The sequence below is a fragment of the Netta rufina genome (assembly GCF_964035555.1).
Source record: "Netta rufina genome assembly, chromosome: 2".
Lineage (NCBI taxonomy): Eukaryota > Metazoa > Chordata > Aves > Anseriformes > Anatidae > Netta > Netta rufina.
This window is the reverse complement of record NC_140124.1, coordinates 51812604-51825914: the sequence shown is the minus strand read 5'-3', so window position 1 is coordinate 51825914 and position 13311 is coordinate 51812604. Positions and strand designations below refer to the sequence as shown.

General features: G+C 40.5%; 1 protein-coding gene across 4 annotated transcripts in view; it reads right to left on the bottom strand.

Annotated features, from left to right (window-relative positions):
• KIF13A (kinesin family member 13A) overlaps window positions 1-13311 on the bottom strand; it is a 115655-nt gene that overhangs the window by 61366 nt on the left and 40978 nt on the right. For all 4 annotated transcript variants that reach the window (XM_084281729.1, XM_084281727.1, XM_084281726.1 and 1 more), the window contains exons 3-4: window positions 12130-12142; window positions 1756-1816 (exon numbers count right to left, since the gene is read on the bottom strand). In XM_084281729.1, the coding sequence (XP_084137855.1) occupies window positions 1756-1816; window positions 12130-12142 (74 nt within the window). The remainder of the gene's footprint in view (window positions 1-1755; window positions 1817-12129; window positions 12143-13311) is intronic.

The window sequence follows — 13311 nt, the reverse complement described above, 5'->3', positions numbered from 1 at the left end:
GTAGCAGTCTCTGGTACGGTATCTGGACCTAGCATGTATCCTCGAGGAGCCTAGAACAATGGGGCTTTGTTCCATGAGAACAGCCAGTGTTATTATTGAAAACCCTGAGCAAAATGAGTTGCATTTCTTCAGTACAGTAATTTAGGCCAAAGTGTAAAAGAGACTTAAGAGACTTAAATCCTACAGACATATAAAAGCTAAAATCCTACCACTCTGGCACTTGGTTTGCTGGCTCTAGAACAAGAAGCGCTGCTGCAGTACTGGATAGGATCCATTCATGTAAGAACAAGAGAACAAGCCAACAACCCAGTAACAGGGCTGAAACGGATTTTTTTGCTTTTATTTTTGATATTCTGCCAAATTTATTATGTTCTAGAACGTGAGGGCTGGAAGTCACAAGATAGCTTCAAGACCGTACAAAAATACAGTGAAAGCATTGTTTTGTATTTGCAAATCTCAAAGCTCGCGTTCTTACCATATTTCTGAAATAAACAAGGAAAATTGTTTTCTTTTTTGGACAGGAACATTATCTGAATGGGCAGAACGACATGATTTTGTGAATGGTGAGAAAATACAAGAGAAGTAGCAGCATTCTAGGCTCCTGTCCAACAAGGGGCTCATCTGCATATAGATAATAAAGCTTCAGTTCTCAGTCAAGACGAATTCAATGACAACTTCTGAACGAGGTGAGAGAAATCCAGTTTTGATTCAAATTAAAAATAGGTTCACCTGGAATCCCATCCAATTCACCTGGAGATGGCTTAAACCATGACAGAAACAAGTTTAACTTGTTAGAGGTGTTCCTCTGGTCTCGCTTCTCTTGGAGCAGGTTAGCACTGCGATGCACCCAAAAGGTGCAGCTCCCACCTGCACACTTAAGGCACATGAAGCCAAGATCTGGGTGTGTATCATTACCTCCTTCCTTTAAAAGGCAATCTAGGCATGCAGGCACAAAAAGAGCTGCCGCATGCTCCACGAATCTCCCAGTCTGAACTATGAGTGCTGCACAGATTTATTCTAAAACACGGGTATGTGACAATTAATTTATTAGACCACTGATCTCAAGCTTTGAGCTAATTAACCCTATCAACCTTCAAAACTTCTTTCAGATCACAAAATTTCATAATATAAGTATCTTAATAGAGTACTATTTTTTTCTTTCTTTGAACCACAACCTTGAAATCCCAGTGTTCAAGGCCGTAACTACCAGAATAGGTTATATTACAAAATATTAATATTGATACACTAATCCAGCTATGAGAAAATCAACCACTGGGATGATAATCTGGTCTGGAATATCCAGCTTTTGGGAGGAAGGTATCACAAGGGTGATCACTCAAAAACATCAGGGATCTGAACAATCAAAATATGAATGTCTGGAAAGATCTGAAATCATTGCACCGAGGAGAACATATATACCCAGGAACAGAGCTGCAATTTCATCCTGAGTGGCAGAATGAATTCTCACAAGAGGCTCTTGCAGGGGATGAAAAAAAGAACACTAGAGCTTATACGTAAAGCAAAGCACCCCTCCCAAGCAGTGTACTGGGCACCTTAAAGCTTGCATTCCTTCTTAACCTGGGAGCTTGCACGCACATGACTAAACCCCTGTAAAAATGGAAGGTCTGCTTTTGCAAAGAAGTCACTCGAGCATCACAGCACAAAACATTAAAAAAAAAAGCCAGAGGACAAAAGATCAAACTCTCATATGTTCTCCAATTATTTACACTGTTGAATGTATAGAGAATAGTTTACCTGCATATTTTGTGGTGTTTGATTCATCCATGGACCAGAAGCAGTGATCAAAGGCAAACACCTGTAGAAGCACATGAAAAGAAGAATGAAAAATTCAGGCTACAAGACATCTCTCAAAGCAGTATAAAGCCACAACTGCTTAATTGCAGACAAGCTCTATTGTTTCTGTAGATCCTGAATCAGAATCGTAGAAGACTTCACCAGCAGGAATACTTTCTGGAAATCTTAAGAGTTGCAGTTATACTTTTTCTACATGTATTATCCACACTGCTTAAAAAAAAAAGTGTGTATTATAATACCACCAAAGCATGAAATAGTTTTAAAGAGTGCACGCGAGTCAGTTTTAAAAGTTTTCCTACTGTTCATGAATCCAACCTACTATATGGAAAACATGGAAGAGAGGCAGGTTTACTAGAGTCCCTATTTGAAAGTACATGACAATTATCCCCACTTAAATTTTCATTACTAAAATCCTCTTCAGACTCTACACCACATACTGAGTAAATGCCAGCCCTGTGTGAGGCTATTACACATGGCCAGGCTATTATTTCTCTACCACTACGACTAATAATAATAATTTAATTCCAGCACTGAGCTCCAGAGTAAAGTCAACCTCTGTAACTGCTGCCCCCAGTTGTTGTGCACAAAGACAAGGACAAGAAGACAGAAAGACAAGGCAGTTGCCACATGCTTCCAACAACTAATTGTTCACATTCAGGCTGTGTAATAAAAGATAGCACCACGTGATCTGAATGCAGAGGACACCAAGTGGGGAGATAAACAAAGTATAATGCAAACCTGAGGTATTAGGCTCAAGGACAGCGGTTGGTTTCAGCTGGGAAAAAACACAGCATTTGAAGAACCAGATATGAAGGGAAAGAAAAAGAATCTTACTCGAGAACACTGGTAGCAGCTCAGCAGCAAGCCTGTGGACCTGTAAACATCATGCTGCTTCTGTGCCTGTAGCAAAGAGCTCCACAACTGTGATAGCACGTGAGGAATGCATGCCTACAGCAGAAAGGTAAAACGTGTTCTGCTCCGGTGCGGCTGTTACTCCGTTATGTCACTAGCTGTAGCAGCTGAACAGCCTGAAAGCTACCTGGGAAACATCTGCTGGGTTGATGCCAGCCAGCAGCTGAGCCCCACGCAGCCCCTTGCTCACTGCCCTCCCTTCTGCAGGACAGGGGAGAAAATGGGAAGTGAACAAGTGTGAAAGCTCATGCATCCAGGTAGCCTGCTGAATAAGTGAAGGAAAGAAAAAACACAGCAAGCAATGCAAAGGCAATCTCTCAGCACCTCCCACGAGCAGATTGATGCTCAGGCAGTCTTCAAGCAACAGCTACTTTGGCAGACCACTCCCCGCTACATTTTTATTGCTGAGCATGAATGCCACACGGTATGGGATGTCCCTTTGGTCACCCAGGATCAGCTGTCCTGGCTCTGTCCCCTCCCAGCTTCTCGTCCACCCCAGCCTCCTCGCTGTGGGCAGAGGAAGAAACGGGGAAAGCCTGGGAGCTGTGCGAGCACCGCCTGGCACTAGCCCGAAGGCTGGTGTGCTACCAACACTGAGTCACACATCTGAACCACAGCACCAGACGGGCTGCTGTGAAGACAGTAACTCCATCCCAGCCAGACCCAGAACACACACGTCCTCCCACTTGCTGTTTTAAAAGCAAGGGGAAGTATCCAGCTTATCCTGGTCTAGAAATTAACCCCCTCTTCCAGGAGCTTCAGGGGACAAGGCCATCTTTGCTGCCAGCAGACTGGCACATGAAGCTCTGCTGTCACAGCACCAACAAGCACAGGGAAAGCAGTGCACTCGGTCTGTGCCCTCCATCTCTTAAAATAGGTAAGTTTGTATGAACAAATAATGAAAATTTGGTCCATCTATTGGATGCTTAGTTGGGTACCATAAAAATAAAGAAAAAAAAAAAAAGAGCAGTAACACTATTTAGAAATAGAGGATGTGCTTCCTCTCCAGGACTGTATCACTAACTTTAGCTCTAGCCTACATCAAAGAGCAAGTCTGCAAAAAAATATGTTAAATGTTGCTGTCCATGTGTGTAAAAACAAACAAACAAAATACTTCACATTTCTTCAAGTACAACTTTTGTTATTAATATTATGAGAAGTCTAAATACAGAAGGAGTTAAAATTGGACTGAACATGCTCAAATCCCTGAATGTGAAGTTGTATTCTGGATAAACCTGTCAAACATCAAGAGTATCTTACTAAGGAAAAATATATTTTCTGGTACATAGATCTTTATGCGGAAAGGGAAAGGGAAAGGGAAAAAGGGATTTCCCCCAATTTGTGACAAGGAGGTTTCCGTAAGAGTAGGTATTCACATCTGGAAGATGTCTCCTTTCCTCTAGGCTTGAAGACACAGCCAATGACCGAAAAGCTAAGGCTGACCGAAGTTTCTGCCAACTGCAACCAAACAGCACCACAAGGAACTCAACGTGCAGAACCCAGTGAGATGACTGTTTAGCAGACATCAACACAAGATGCACAGAAGTTTTACCATGACTTGGACTTTTAATGCTCAAAGAAGGACAGCATCAGAGCCTTAAGTATCAGATGAGCCTGGGTACAGAGCCTAAATAGTATCAGATGACCTGCCTAATCTACGAGAACAGTACTACAGCTCAGCAGTGGAAGTTAAACAAAACAAAAAAAGAAAATCTAATTCTGTTAGACAAGCTACGGGAATGCCTGCTTTAATAAAAAGACTTGCTAGCATGTCAGTCAAAGGTTCCAGCTAGGTAGAAACAGAACGAGATTCAATGTGTTCAGTGCACTTGTAGACCTGGACCGGTGTCCTGTAAAAACACTTACACGCTGTAATTTTATCTAAGTTGCTTTTCCTGCACATCTGAGAAAATTACAGTACAGACACTGAGCACTGGCATTTGGCAGTTTTATATTGGCCAAACACACCGTAAGCTGCAGTGTATTTGCCCCATTGTACCATGGTAAGCCAGAAATGGATGAGCTATCGATAGAAAATCTGTGTGTGTGTGTGCTCTTTTAGGTTCCCAAGTGGGGTGGGAAGGAAGCACATCTTTATGAACACTTTGCTTGGGCCCAGCTTTCCCATGCCTAGTCTACCAACTGCTGATCTCCTTAGCGAGACAAACAATGCTGCAGGTCAGTATAGAGTAAGAGCCATGGGATCTCCTAGCAGAAATGCAAAACATCCTGAAACAAACCCTGAAGTGGGGGAGATGGTTATGGATCTTTTCCTTCTGGTTTCAGGAATGCAGAACCTCTTGGATTCCCTGCTATTGCAGAATTACTGTACGATCTAACCTACGCATGTACTGTAACCAAACTCTTCCTGAAATGTCTGTTGCTGCAAGTATTTCGGGATAAAATATCAGGGTAAAATATCCGGATAAAATGTCAGGTAAGCACAGCAACTTTGCCCCCTCCCTTTCTCCTAATTATATGCACCATACACCCAATGCAAGGTCTGAGAGAAGACCTGACAGTGAGACAATGCTTAGTCCACAGGAGTGAAATGAGTTCTGGAATTTCCTTCTAAAGAGGAAAACCAAAAAACAAAAAGCCCCACCCCATAACAATAACCTAACAGGGAGGATTGAGTCATTTACTGCAGTATAAATAGACAGAGACAACTCCATGAGTCAGGACGTTCCCTGCTGTTAGTCAAAGATGTAGTTTTGCTACTGAACTGTGAACAAAATGCATCCTTTGCTTTCCCTTATCTTCAGACCTCACATAAATAGGGTGCATTTCAAATGACTTCTGTGCATTTGTTCATCTTGCTTCACAACTGAGCATAAAGAACAGGAATGTTCCAACCTGTTTCGTAACTTTTACAGCCCAAGAAGCAGAGTCTCTCTTCTCCTGTTCCTCTTCTTCTGTGGAAATTTCCCTCCTGGGACTGGGTAACAATACCTAATCTCTCTACAATCAAACTGCAAGCAGGTAAGTTGCAAATGAAGACCTAATTGTAAGGATCCAAATGTAGCAGGCCTATTCTTCCCCCTCGAAACAAACTATTATCTGCGGTGGATCTCACAGCCCGGTTCAGAGAGGCTGCCCAGACACACACGCTCATGTGTAATGACATAAAGGGTCAATACAGGACTACTGTAGGCCGATTTAATCTATTGTCCTACACATTTTCCCCTCAGTTAAGGCAGCGAATCATGACTATTCAATGACTCATAATAATATAAACACTGATTTGTAAAGAGACAAACTAAAATATGTCCTTACAGCCACTTCTCATAGAAGAGCAATTATCTGGATTCCTTTAAAAGGGTAAAAAAATTAAAAAAATAAATAAATAAAAAGGTCAAACTGATCCTAAAAAGTTCCAAAATGGTTATGAAAGAGGAAGACAAAAAATCTGTCTCAAAATAAAACAAATGTAAATATAGGATTTTAGTATGTTTTCACATCGCACATAAAAAGCCCAGGCAAAGACAGTCTATTTATAAAATCCTTCCTGGAAAATTGTCCATTCCTTCTAAGAGAATAAAGTAACAAGATTACTTTAAAAATAAATAAATAAAACTCAGGCAAAAAAGTGGGAGCTGTTGGGGCATGCAACACCTGTATAACATGTATAGCGACTGCAGAAAAACTCTCTTCTCCATTAAAACAGGTGTAGGGCAGAGTCCTAAGTGAGTAGTAAGACCTATTTAATCTTTTTTTTTTTTTCTTTTTTTTTTTTTTAATTAAATAAAGATGCTAGCTTCTATTTTCCTGTCCTCCAGTGCAGGAAGCTGCAGGACATGCAGTCCTAAGAACAGCACGCAAACTCACCTGGGGTCAGTACAGAGAACCTATGCTAGGACAAAGAATAAAAAATCCCGTTAAGCTCATCTAAGAAGGTGTTTCCTTCCTCCTCCCATCTTCGCTGATTATTCTTCCTTCAAAACAAATATAGGGGTAGTCATTTTTCTTTTGATATAAGAAAAAACTGATTACTCTGCATACTCCTTAATTTTTTACTTCTTCAGACCCAGTTCTCTGAAGAAGGTAAGAAAACCCCTGTCAATATGAACACCAAAGGTATCAGAAGTTCTGCTGATGCTAAAGCCTCAGACTCCATGGCTGATACTCAAACTGGGCATTGAAAATGCCTTTTTAATTTGGGGGAGAATACTCAAAAACAAAAGTCAAAACCCTTATCAACTTATTTCAAAACAATTATCATAACATATTTGATCAAAGAGAGATCTGTGACACAGAAACAGACCTTTTCAAACTACAGGCATCCTCTGTGAATTAGTTTTAAATATTTTTGGAAAATATATTGGGTGTTTTAACATCACAAGGCAAGAGTTTAATGCAAAAAGCCAAGTGTTTTTCATTTGAAGCTCAACATTTAAAATTGCTACCTGTATCTCCACTAAGATTTCATGAACCTTCTAAGCATTTCAGGAATATCTCTGTGACTCTCTGGGCTACTATTTCTAATTTACTATTACTCTGATGTCAATTCCATAGCCACTGAACCAGGAAGCTTAAAGCATTTTAAATAGGTAAGCAAAATGGGAAAACCATGAAAGACAGGATACACCTACCTACCAGCTAATGCACTGGTTGGTGTTCAACCACAAGCAGACGTAAGTCCACACTGCTATTCACCAGGTCTAACAGCTAGACCCAAAATTCTTCTGCATTTTCAAGTTATGGAGGGAACCAAGAAACAAACCTTACAATTATCCTATTTTTGCAAGACTGTGTACCTCACACTTCATTCTAGCATCTAAAAGAAACAGCTAGATAAAAGGAACCCGCCAAGAACCTGCCATGCTAGGGCAATAGCCTCCACACTAGAAACTATGAGTGGAGATAGACCAACAGTTGTGTTGTTTTCTTTTCCAGCTCCATTATTACAGTGTTGGACATTGCACTGTATTTTCAATCTAAGCAGTGCTACAGTTGGAACAAAGCTTGAAAGTTTTATTTTATGGCTATGGAAACAGTCAAGTAACAGACAGAGCTACGAGTAATAAAGTCCAGATCTTTCACAATTGAGAGTTCAGAGTAAAAGTAAGTATATGAATTGGAGTAGGTACTCACTGCATATTCATGATGAGAATTTTAATTCACAAATGTAAAAAGGGGAGTTGGGAAAAAGAGTTGGCCAGGAAGTGCTAGGTCCTGGTACTACTGTATTCAGAGCCACTGCAAGTGTGCACATTACCCTAGTTAAGAATTACTTAGGTCATTTCTAGGTTAGCAAGAACCATGCTCTGAACGTTAATGACTATTAAAAAGCTAAGCAAAAGACCTGTTCTCATGTTTTTTGGAAGCTAAGTAAAGAAAAGGTACAGGGCTTTGACTCAGATTTCTTCAGCAAAGTTTTGCAGATTTTCTTCAGCAGTTTCAGACAGCTGTTTGTTACTGCTTTGCTAACGGGAGGACAGGAGGTTCCACTGCAAAACGAACGGTGATGCTGGTCAACACATTACGATGTCAGTGAAAAATCTGGAAAGTTGTCTCAAATTCATCTGTACCTGTCACTTAAAATGAGATCGATTTTGAAGCAAAGAGCCATTGGGTCTGACTACTACACAGCACATAAATTCTCACAGAATCAGAAAAGACAGAAAAGGGGTATTCACATTTCAAATAGCCAAAATAACATTCAGCAAAGGTCATTTGTATTAAAGCCCCTAATCAATGCCTTCAAGAATTAATATTTTTAAGGGCTTACGCATGCAAGTGTACCTATGTGAACTACTTACAGGTAGGGAGTATCATATCCAGTATCAGTGCTTGCCTGATTAAGCCATACAGAATCATAGAAGAATTGAAAAATTAAGGTTGGAAAAGCCCTTCAGGATCACCTGCTTCAACCATCATCCTACCCTACCAATGTCACCCACTAAGCCATGTCCCTACGCACCAGGTCCAACCTTTCCTTGAACACCCCCAGGGACAGTGACTCCAGCACTTCCCTGGGCAACCCGTTCCAATGCCTGACTGCTCTGTCTAAGAAGAAATTTCTCCTTATTGTTTTAATTGTCGAAGAGCAGTACTCTTTGTTCAATTCTTTGTTTTAATTGTTGAAGAGTAGGGGCATGATGTTTCCATTTTTCCATTCACTAGGGACATCGCCCGACTGCCAGGACTTTTCAGCTATGATGGAGAGAGGTTTGGCAACTCCATCAGCCAGTTCCCTCAGGATCCTGGGATGCATGTCTTTGGGTCCCATAGACTTGTACCTCCTTAGATTCATCTGGTGGACTCAAACCTGCTCATCACTTAGAGCGGGTGGGACTTTGCTCCCCCAGCCTTCATCTATGGGTTGAGGGAAATGAGAGACTTGGAAGCCCATCTGTCAGTGCAGATGGAGGCAAGGAAGTTGCTGTGTTCCTCAGCCTTCTCCGTGTCAGTCGTTACCAATTACACAGATATAGAAATTCACTCCTAATATAAGGAACTAGCCACCTATAATTGTTTATACACTACTATTTTCACCCCTCAGCCTATTTTCACACATGTTAAAGGCACGTGGTGGCCCTTGGGGACTCCTCCTGTCACCCCAGCACAGCATCCTCAAGGAAGCGGGGTCCTCTCTTGTGCTCTTCCTCGAGGCTCTGTGCAGAAGGGATGCCTCCTCTCGCACAAGGGCTGGGGGATGGGAAAGAAGCACTCAAGCAACCCCTGAGAATCGGCAGCAGAGTTCTTTATTGCCGGGACATCCTGCAGGTGAGCCTGCGGGATGTCCGTGGTGTTTGGTGGCTCCAAGCTAACGCTTGGGATGGAGCCTGCACGACGAGTAGCAGTAGCTGCCCTGCACCTCCCATCCTGTGCGTTGGGTTTATATAGTAGAACAAGGAGTTGGATGCAAACACAGAGCTTGATGATGATACGAACATAATTTAGGAAGAAAAGGCAATGAAGGATGTGGGACAGAACAAAACAAGCTTTAGTTCTTCAAAACTCAAGCGAGGGCAATATGGAAAGTCACCTTTCTTTGTACCTGTACTTCAGAGTCTATCTGAGGGGGGTTACTTCTTTTATTATTATGACTTAATTACTTCAGAAAGGAGTCTAATTTCACATTCATTATTAGTCCTTTTACAGCCTAGTCCTCAGTATGGACTAGAGAGAGTCTGGGGCTTCCAGCATTTAGCCGTGCGTTACCTAGACTGAAGATATTCCCTTCCATACACTGCCTGTATATCTATACGACACTGAAAACGCACAGATAACATTTAACAGTCATTCCCATCTGACCAAAAGAAGTTGGCCACTGTTTGCTGAGCATCCACTGTATGAAAAAAACACAAGACCTACCACATAAAAAAGTATAAACAGAAAATCCTAAAGCAGCAATGGGCGCAGCTCATAGGTCTCAGCTTAGAAAAATTGCTTTAATTGTCACAGCATTAGACTGAAAGCCCAAGAGCAGTAATATGCCGAAACATGACGGTTGTAGAAACAGACAAAAACCCTAATATCCTTATGTAACTTTTCCTCCTACAGCTTCATAGCTCTGGAGTTGGACTGTCATCACAATTCACCCATGACTAATGACAAATTAGCTTATTAAAGATTTTTATTTTTTAAAGTTCAACACCTAGGAAATTTCATTAAAAAATCCTAATTTGAACATTGATTATGAAGGGTACCCAAAAAGCCATATAAATCAAGAAACATCCTACTCTCATAGCATGTCTTTACACACTCATAAAATGTATTTCTACTGATGGTAAGGAGCACCTGTCGTCTCAAACTGATAAACATTTCACACATCATCATAAACATCAGCATTATAGCTCAGGGATATTAATGACAATCTAACGATACCCAGCAATTAAGTGGCACATATACACAAGTATGCAGCTGGTATGTTTTTGTGGAAGAAACTCAAGGCCATAATTAAGCTTTTACATAATGTAAAAGAACAACTTTACCCGCCTACAATGGAATACGGATGGGGAACTACAGAAAAGAAAGGCTCTTGAAAAAAATAGTTTGTGAAATTACAGCAAAAAATGGGGGAGTGTTGCTTTTTTTTTTTTTTTTTTTAAATACAACGGTCAAGCTCCTTTGCACTAGAATAACTTTATCCAGAATAGGATAACTTAAACTAATGCTCTAAAACACCAGCAACAGAGGAACTAAAAACCAGGTCCATCATTTTAAGAGATTCAATCACTCTCCAGAAAGAAAAAAAAAATCAGTCCACACAGCAATTTAAACTGAAATATCAGTGTTATTTATTGTAACGACTTCCACTGTTGCTTACACCTGCTGTGACCTTAAATTATGTTCAGTTTATACAATTATTTCAATTCATGCTAAAACAGATTTTGTTTCCCAGCCTTATGGGAATACTACACATCACTTACTGGATGATGTTGTCTTCTAACACTTTAGAAAAATACTCGAAAAATAGCTGTACACACTTTATATTTATATACATACGCACATACACACACATAAAAATAGCTGTCTGAACCATGAGACGTATATTAGTTGTCTACATCGATAGATAGATCAATATCCACCCCCAATTTCGCTTCCCAGAAGGCCTACAAAATATTCTGCTATACCTGCAGAAGACATATCAGACTTGCACATAAACTATTTTTTGAAGACCTACAAATCAAAGAGAATAATGTAAAATAAACTCATTCACAGTAACTACAGCTCTCTGCTATGAAAATTAACATGCAACAGAAACAGAAAGGCCAAGATCATCATTCAACTGCTGCAGCAAAATACCAATGTGCTGTTTTGCATCTGTTGACAAGATGTAGTTGACATGCTCCCTTTCCCTTGTCACTGACACCAGCCCTGTACTGATACTGTATTTCTCATCCCAGTAAGGCTTCTTCTCTAACCCAGCAGATACGTTACACTCATTCTCCCTCCCTTCCCCTGCATTACACACAGAGAATCATTTCTAGACAAATTCCGGTGCTCCCTGGCCACTTTGCACAAATTATTAAGTCTTGAAGATGGCCAATTACAAACAAAAACAGTTTGTTTCTTTCTAGATTTTACCACCTTTTAAAGCAATATTACTTCAAAGCAGATTTTTGTGCCACAAAACATTTTCTGCACAATACTTACTTATTCTTTCACAGGTATTTAAGAATGCAATGAAATCATGGCTTATCCTGCTCACAGCTTTAAGAAGTCATGTGCCTTAATCTGCATGTCAATTGGATTAAAATGTAATCTTCTGGAATTATGAAGTTAACTGAGAAGTATGAGGAACAGAGGGCTTGTTTTTTTGTTTGTTTTCTAATATGTTTTCCTTTATCAAAGCTGTATATCGATCACATACTACAGGAACTTGCCAGACACTTTGGCAGCGTTCGACATTTTTAAAGCAGGTCCAAACGCAAAGAGAGACAAAACACTTACCTTAGGTGGTTTTCTAGGTGATGGGAAAAAAATCAGCAACGATGAAGAGAAGCACAAATACACCATTCACAGAAACGGAAGGCAGCAAAGAAAAAGAAAAGAAAAGAAAAACAGAGTCAGTGTACTTCATTACTATTATCTCAACTTTTCTGTAATCCGTAATGTATTTAAGAATACTCAAATCAGAAGAAATCAGAAGATATTTATGTGATACACTGTAAGTTTTTAACAAAAATATCAGAAGTTACTTTGTCATAGTACAACCACAGATTAAAAAGAAAGGCAGGAAAATGCAATGTTCCGTATAGATATAAAATTTAACATCACCGAGTTCTGGAAAGAAAGCAAAGATCCATTTTCTTTGCCATGGAAGTCAAAGCACAACCCATCTTTTGTTGCAAACTAAAACCGTGTCTGTAAACTGACAGATAAAGGTGCCAGGCTGTGAATCCCCACTGACTTCAGTAGTGCTACAGATCCAAGACCGAGGTAAGGGTCAAACAATTGTTTCTTACTGAGTTTATAGAAATGTGTAGAAAAATAACACCTATATTTTCCCAGGCTACAGAAAGCCTGCAGGGAGCACAAGAAACCAAAGTAAAAGCACCGTTATCCTTTTCATGCACAACTCCAACTGGTGCTGGCAGAAATAAAGCAGAGGTAAAAAACACCAAACTGAAGACACCAGTGCAGAGTACTTCAACTTGTCCTTCCATGCTTTATGCTTATGCTGGCAGCCATGGGGTCACACAGTAAATTAGATCTGTTTGGGTTTTTTTTTTGGTGAAATTGGTTGAGCTGGGTCACTGATGTGTCTCACTGTGCAGCCTCGTGCTTGCTACTGCCAGTGCTGGAGAAGAGGCAAAAATGCAGCGGAGAATTAGGCTGATGTGGGCCACTCATGAAAACTACAACCTTTAAAGGTTTAAATTATGCATTGAAATAAGCCTGAAGTGATGCACACCAGAAGTTTCCATTTGTATTTCACATCAAGAAGAAAAAGTGTACAGATGTGAACGAAGGGAAGAAACACAGCCAAGTTTGAGGTTTCCAAAATAACGACAGTGATGCAGGGTCTCCGTCTACCCAACAAGGCCAGGCACTCTACACTAAATTTAACGATACCAAGAGGCTGATATCTCAGTGCAGAAACACGCGGGACCAAGCCTGGCTTTCACCCAC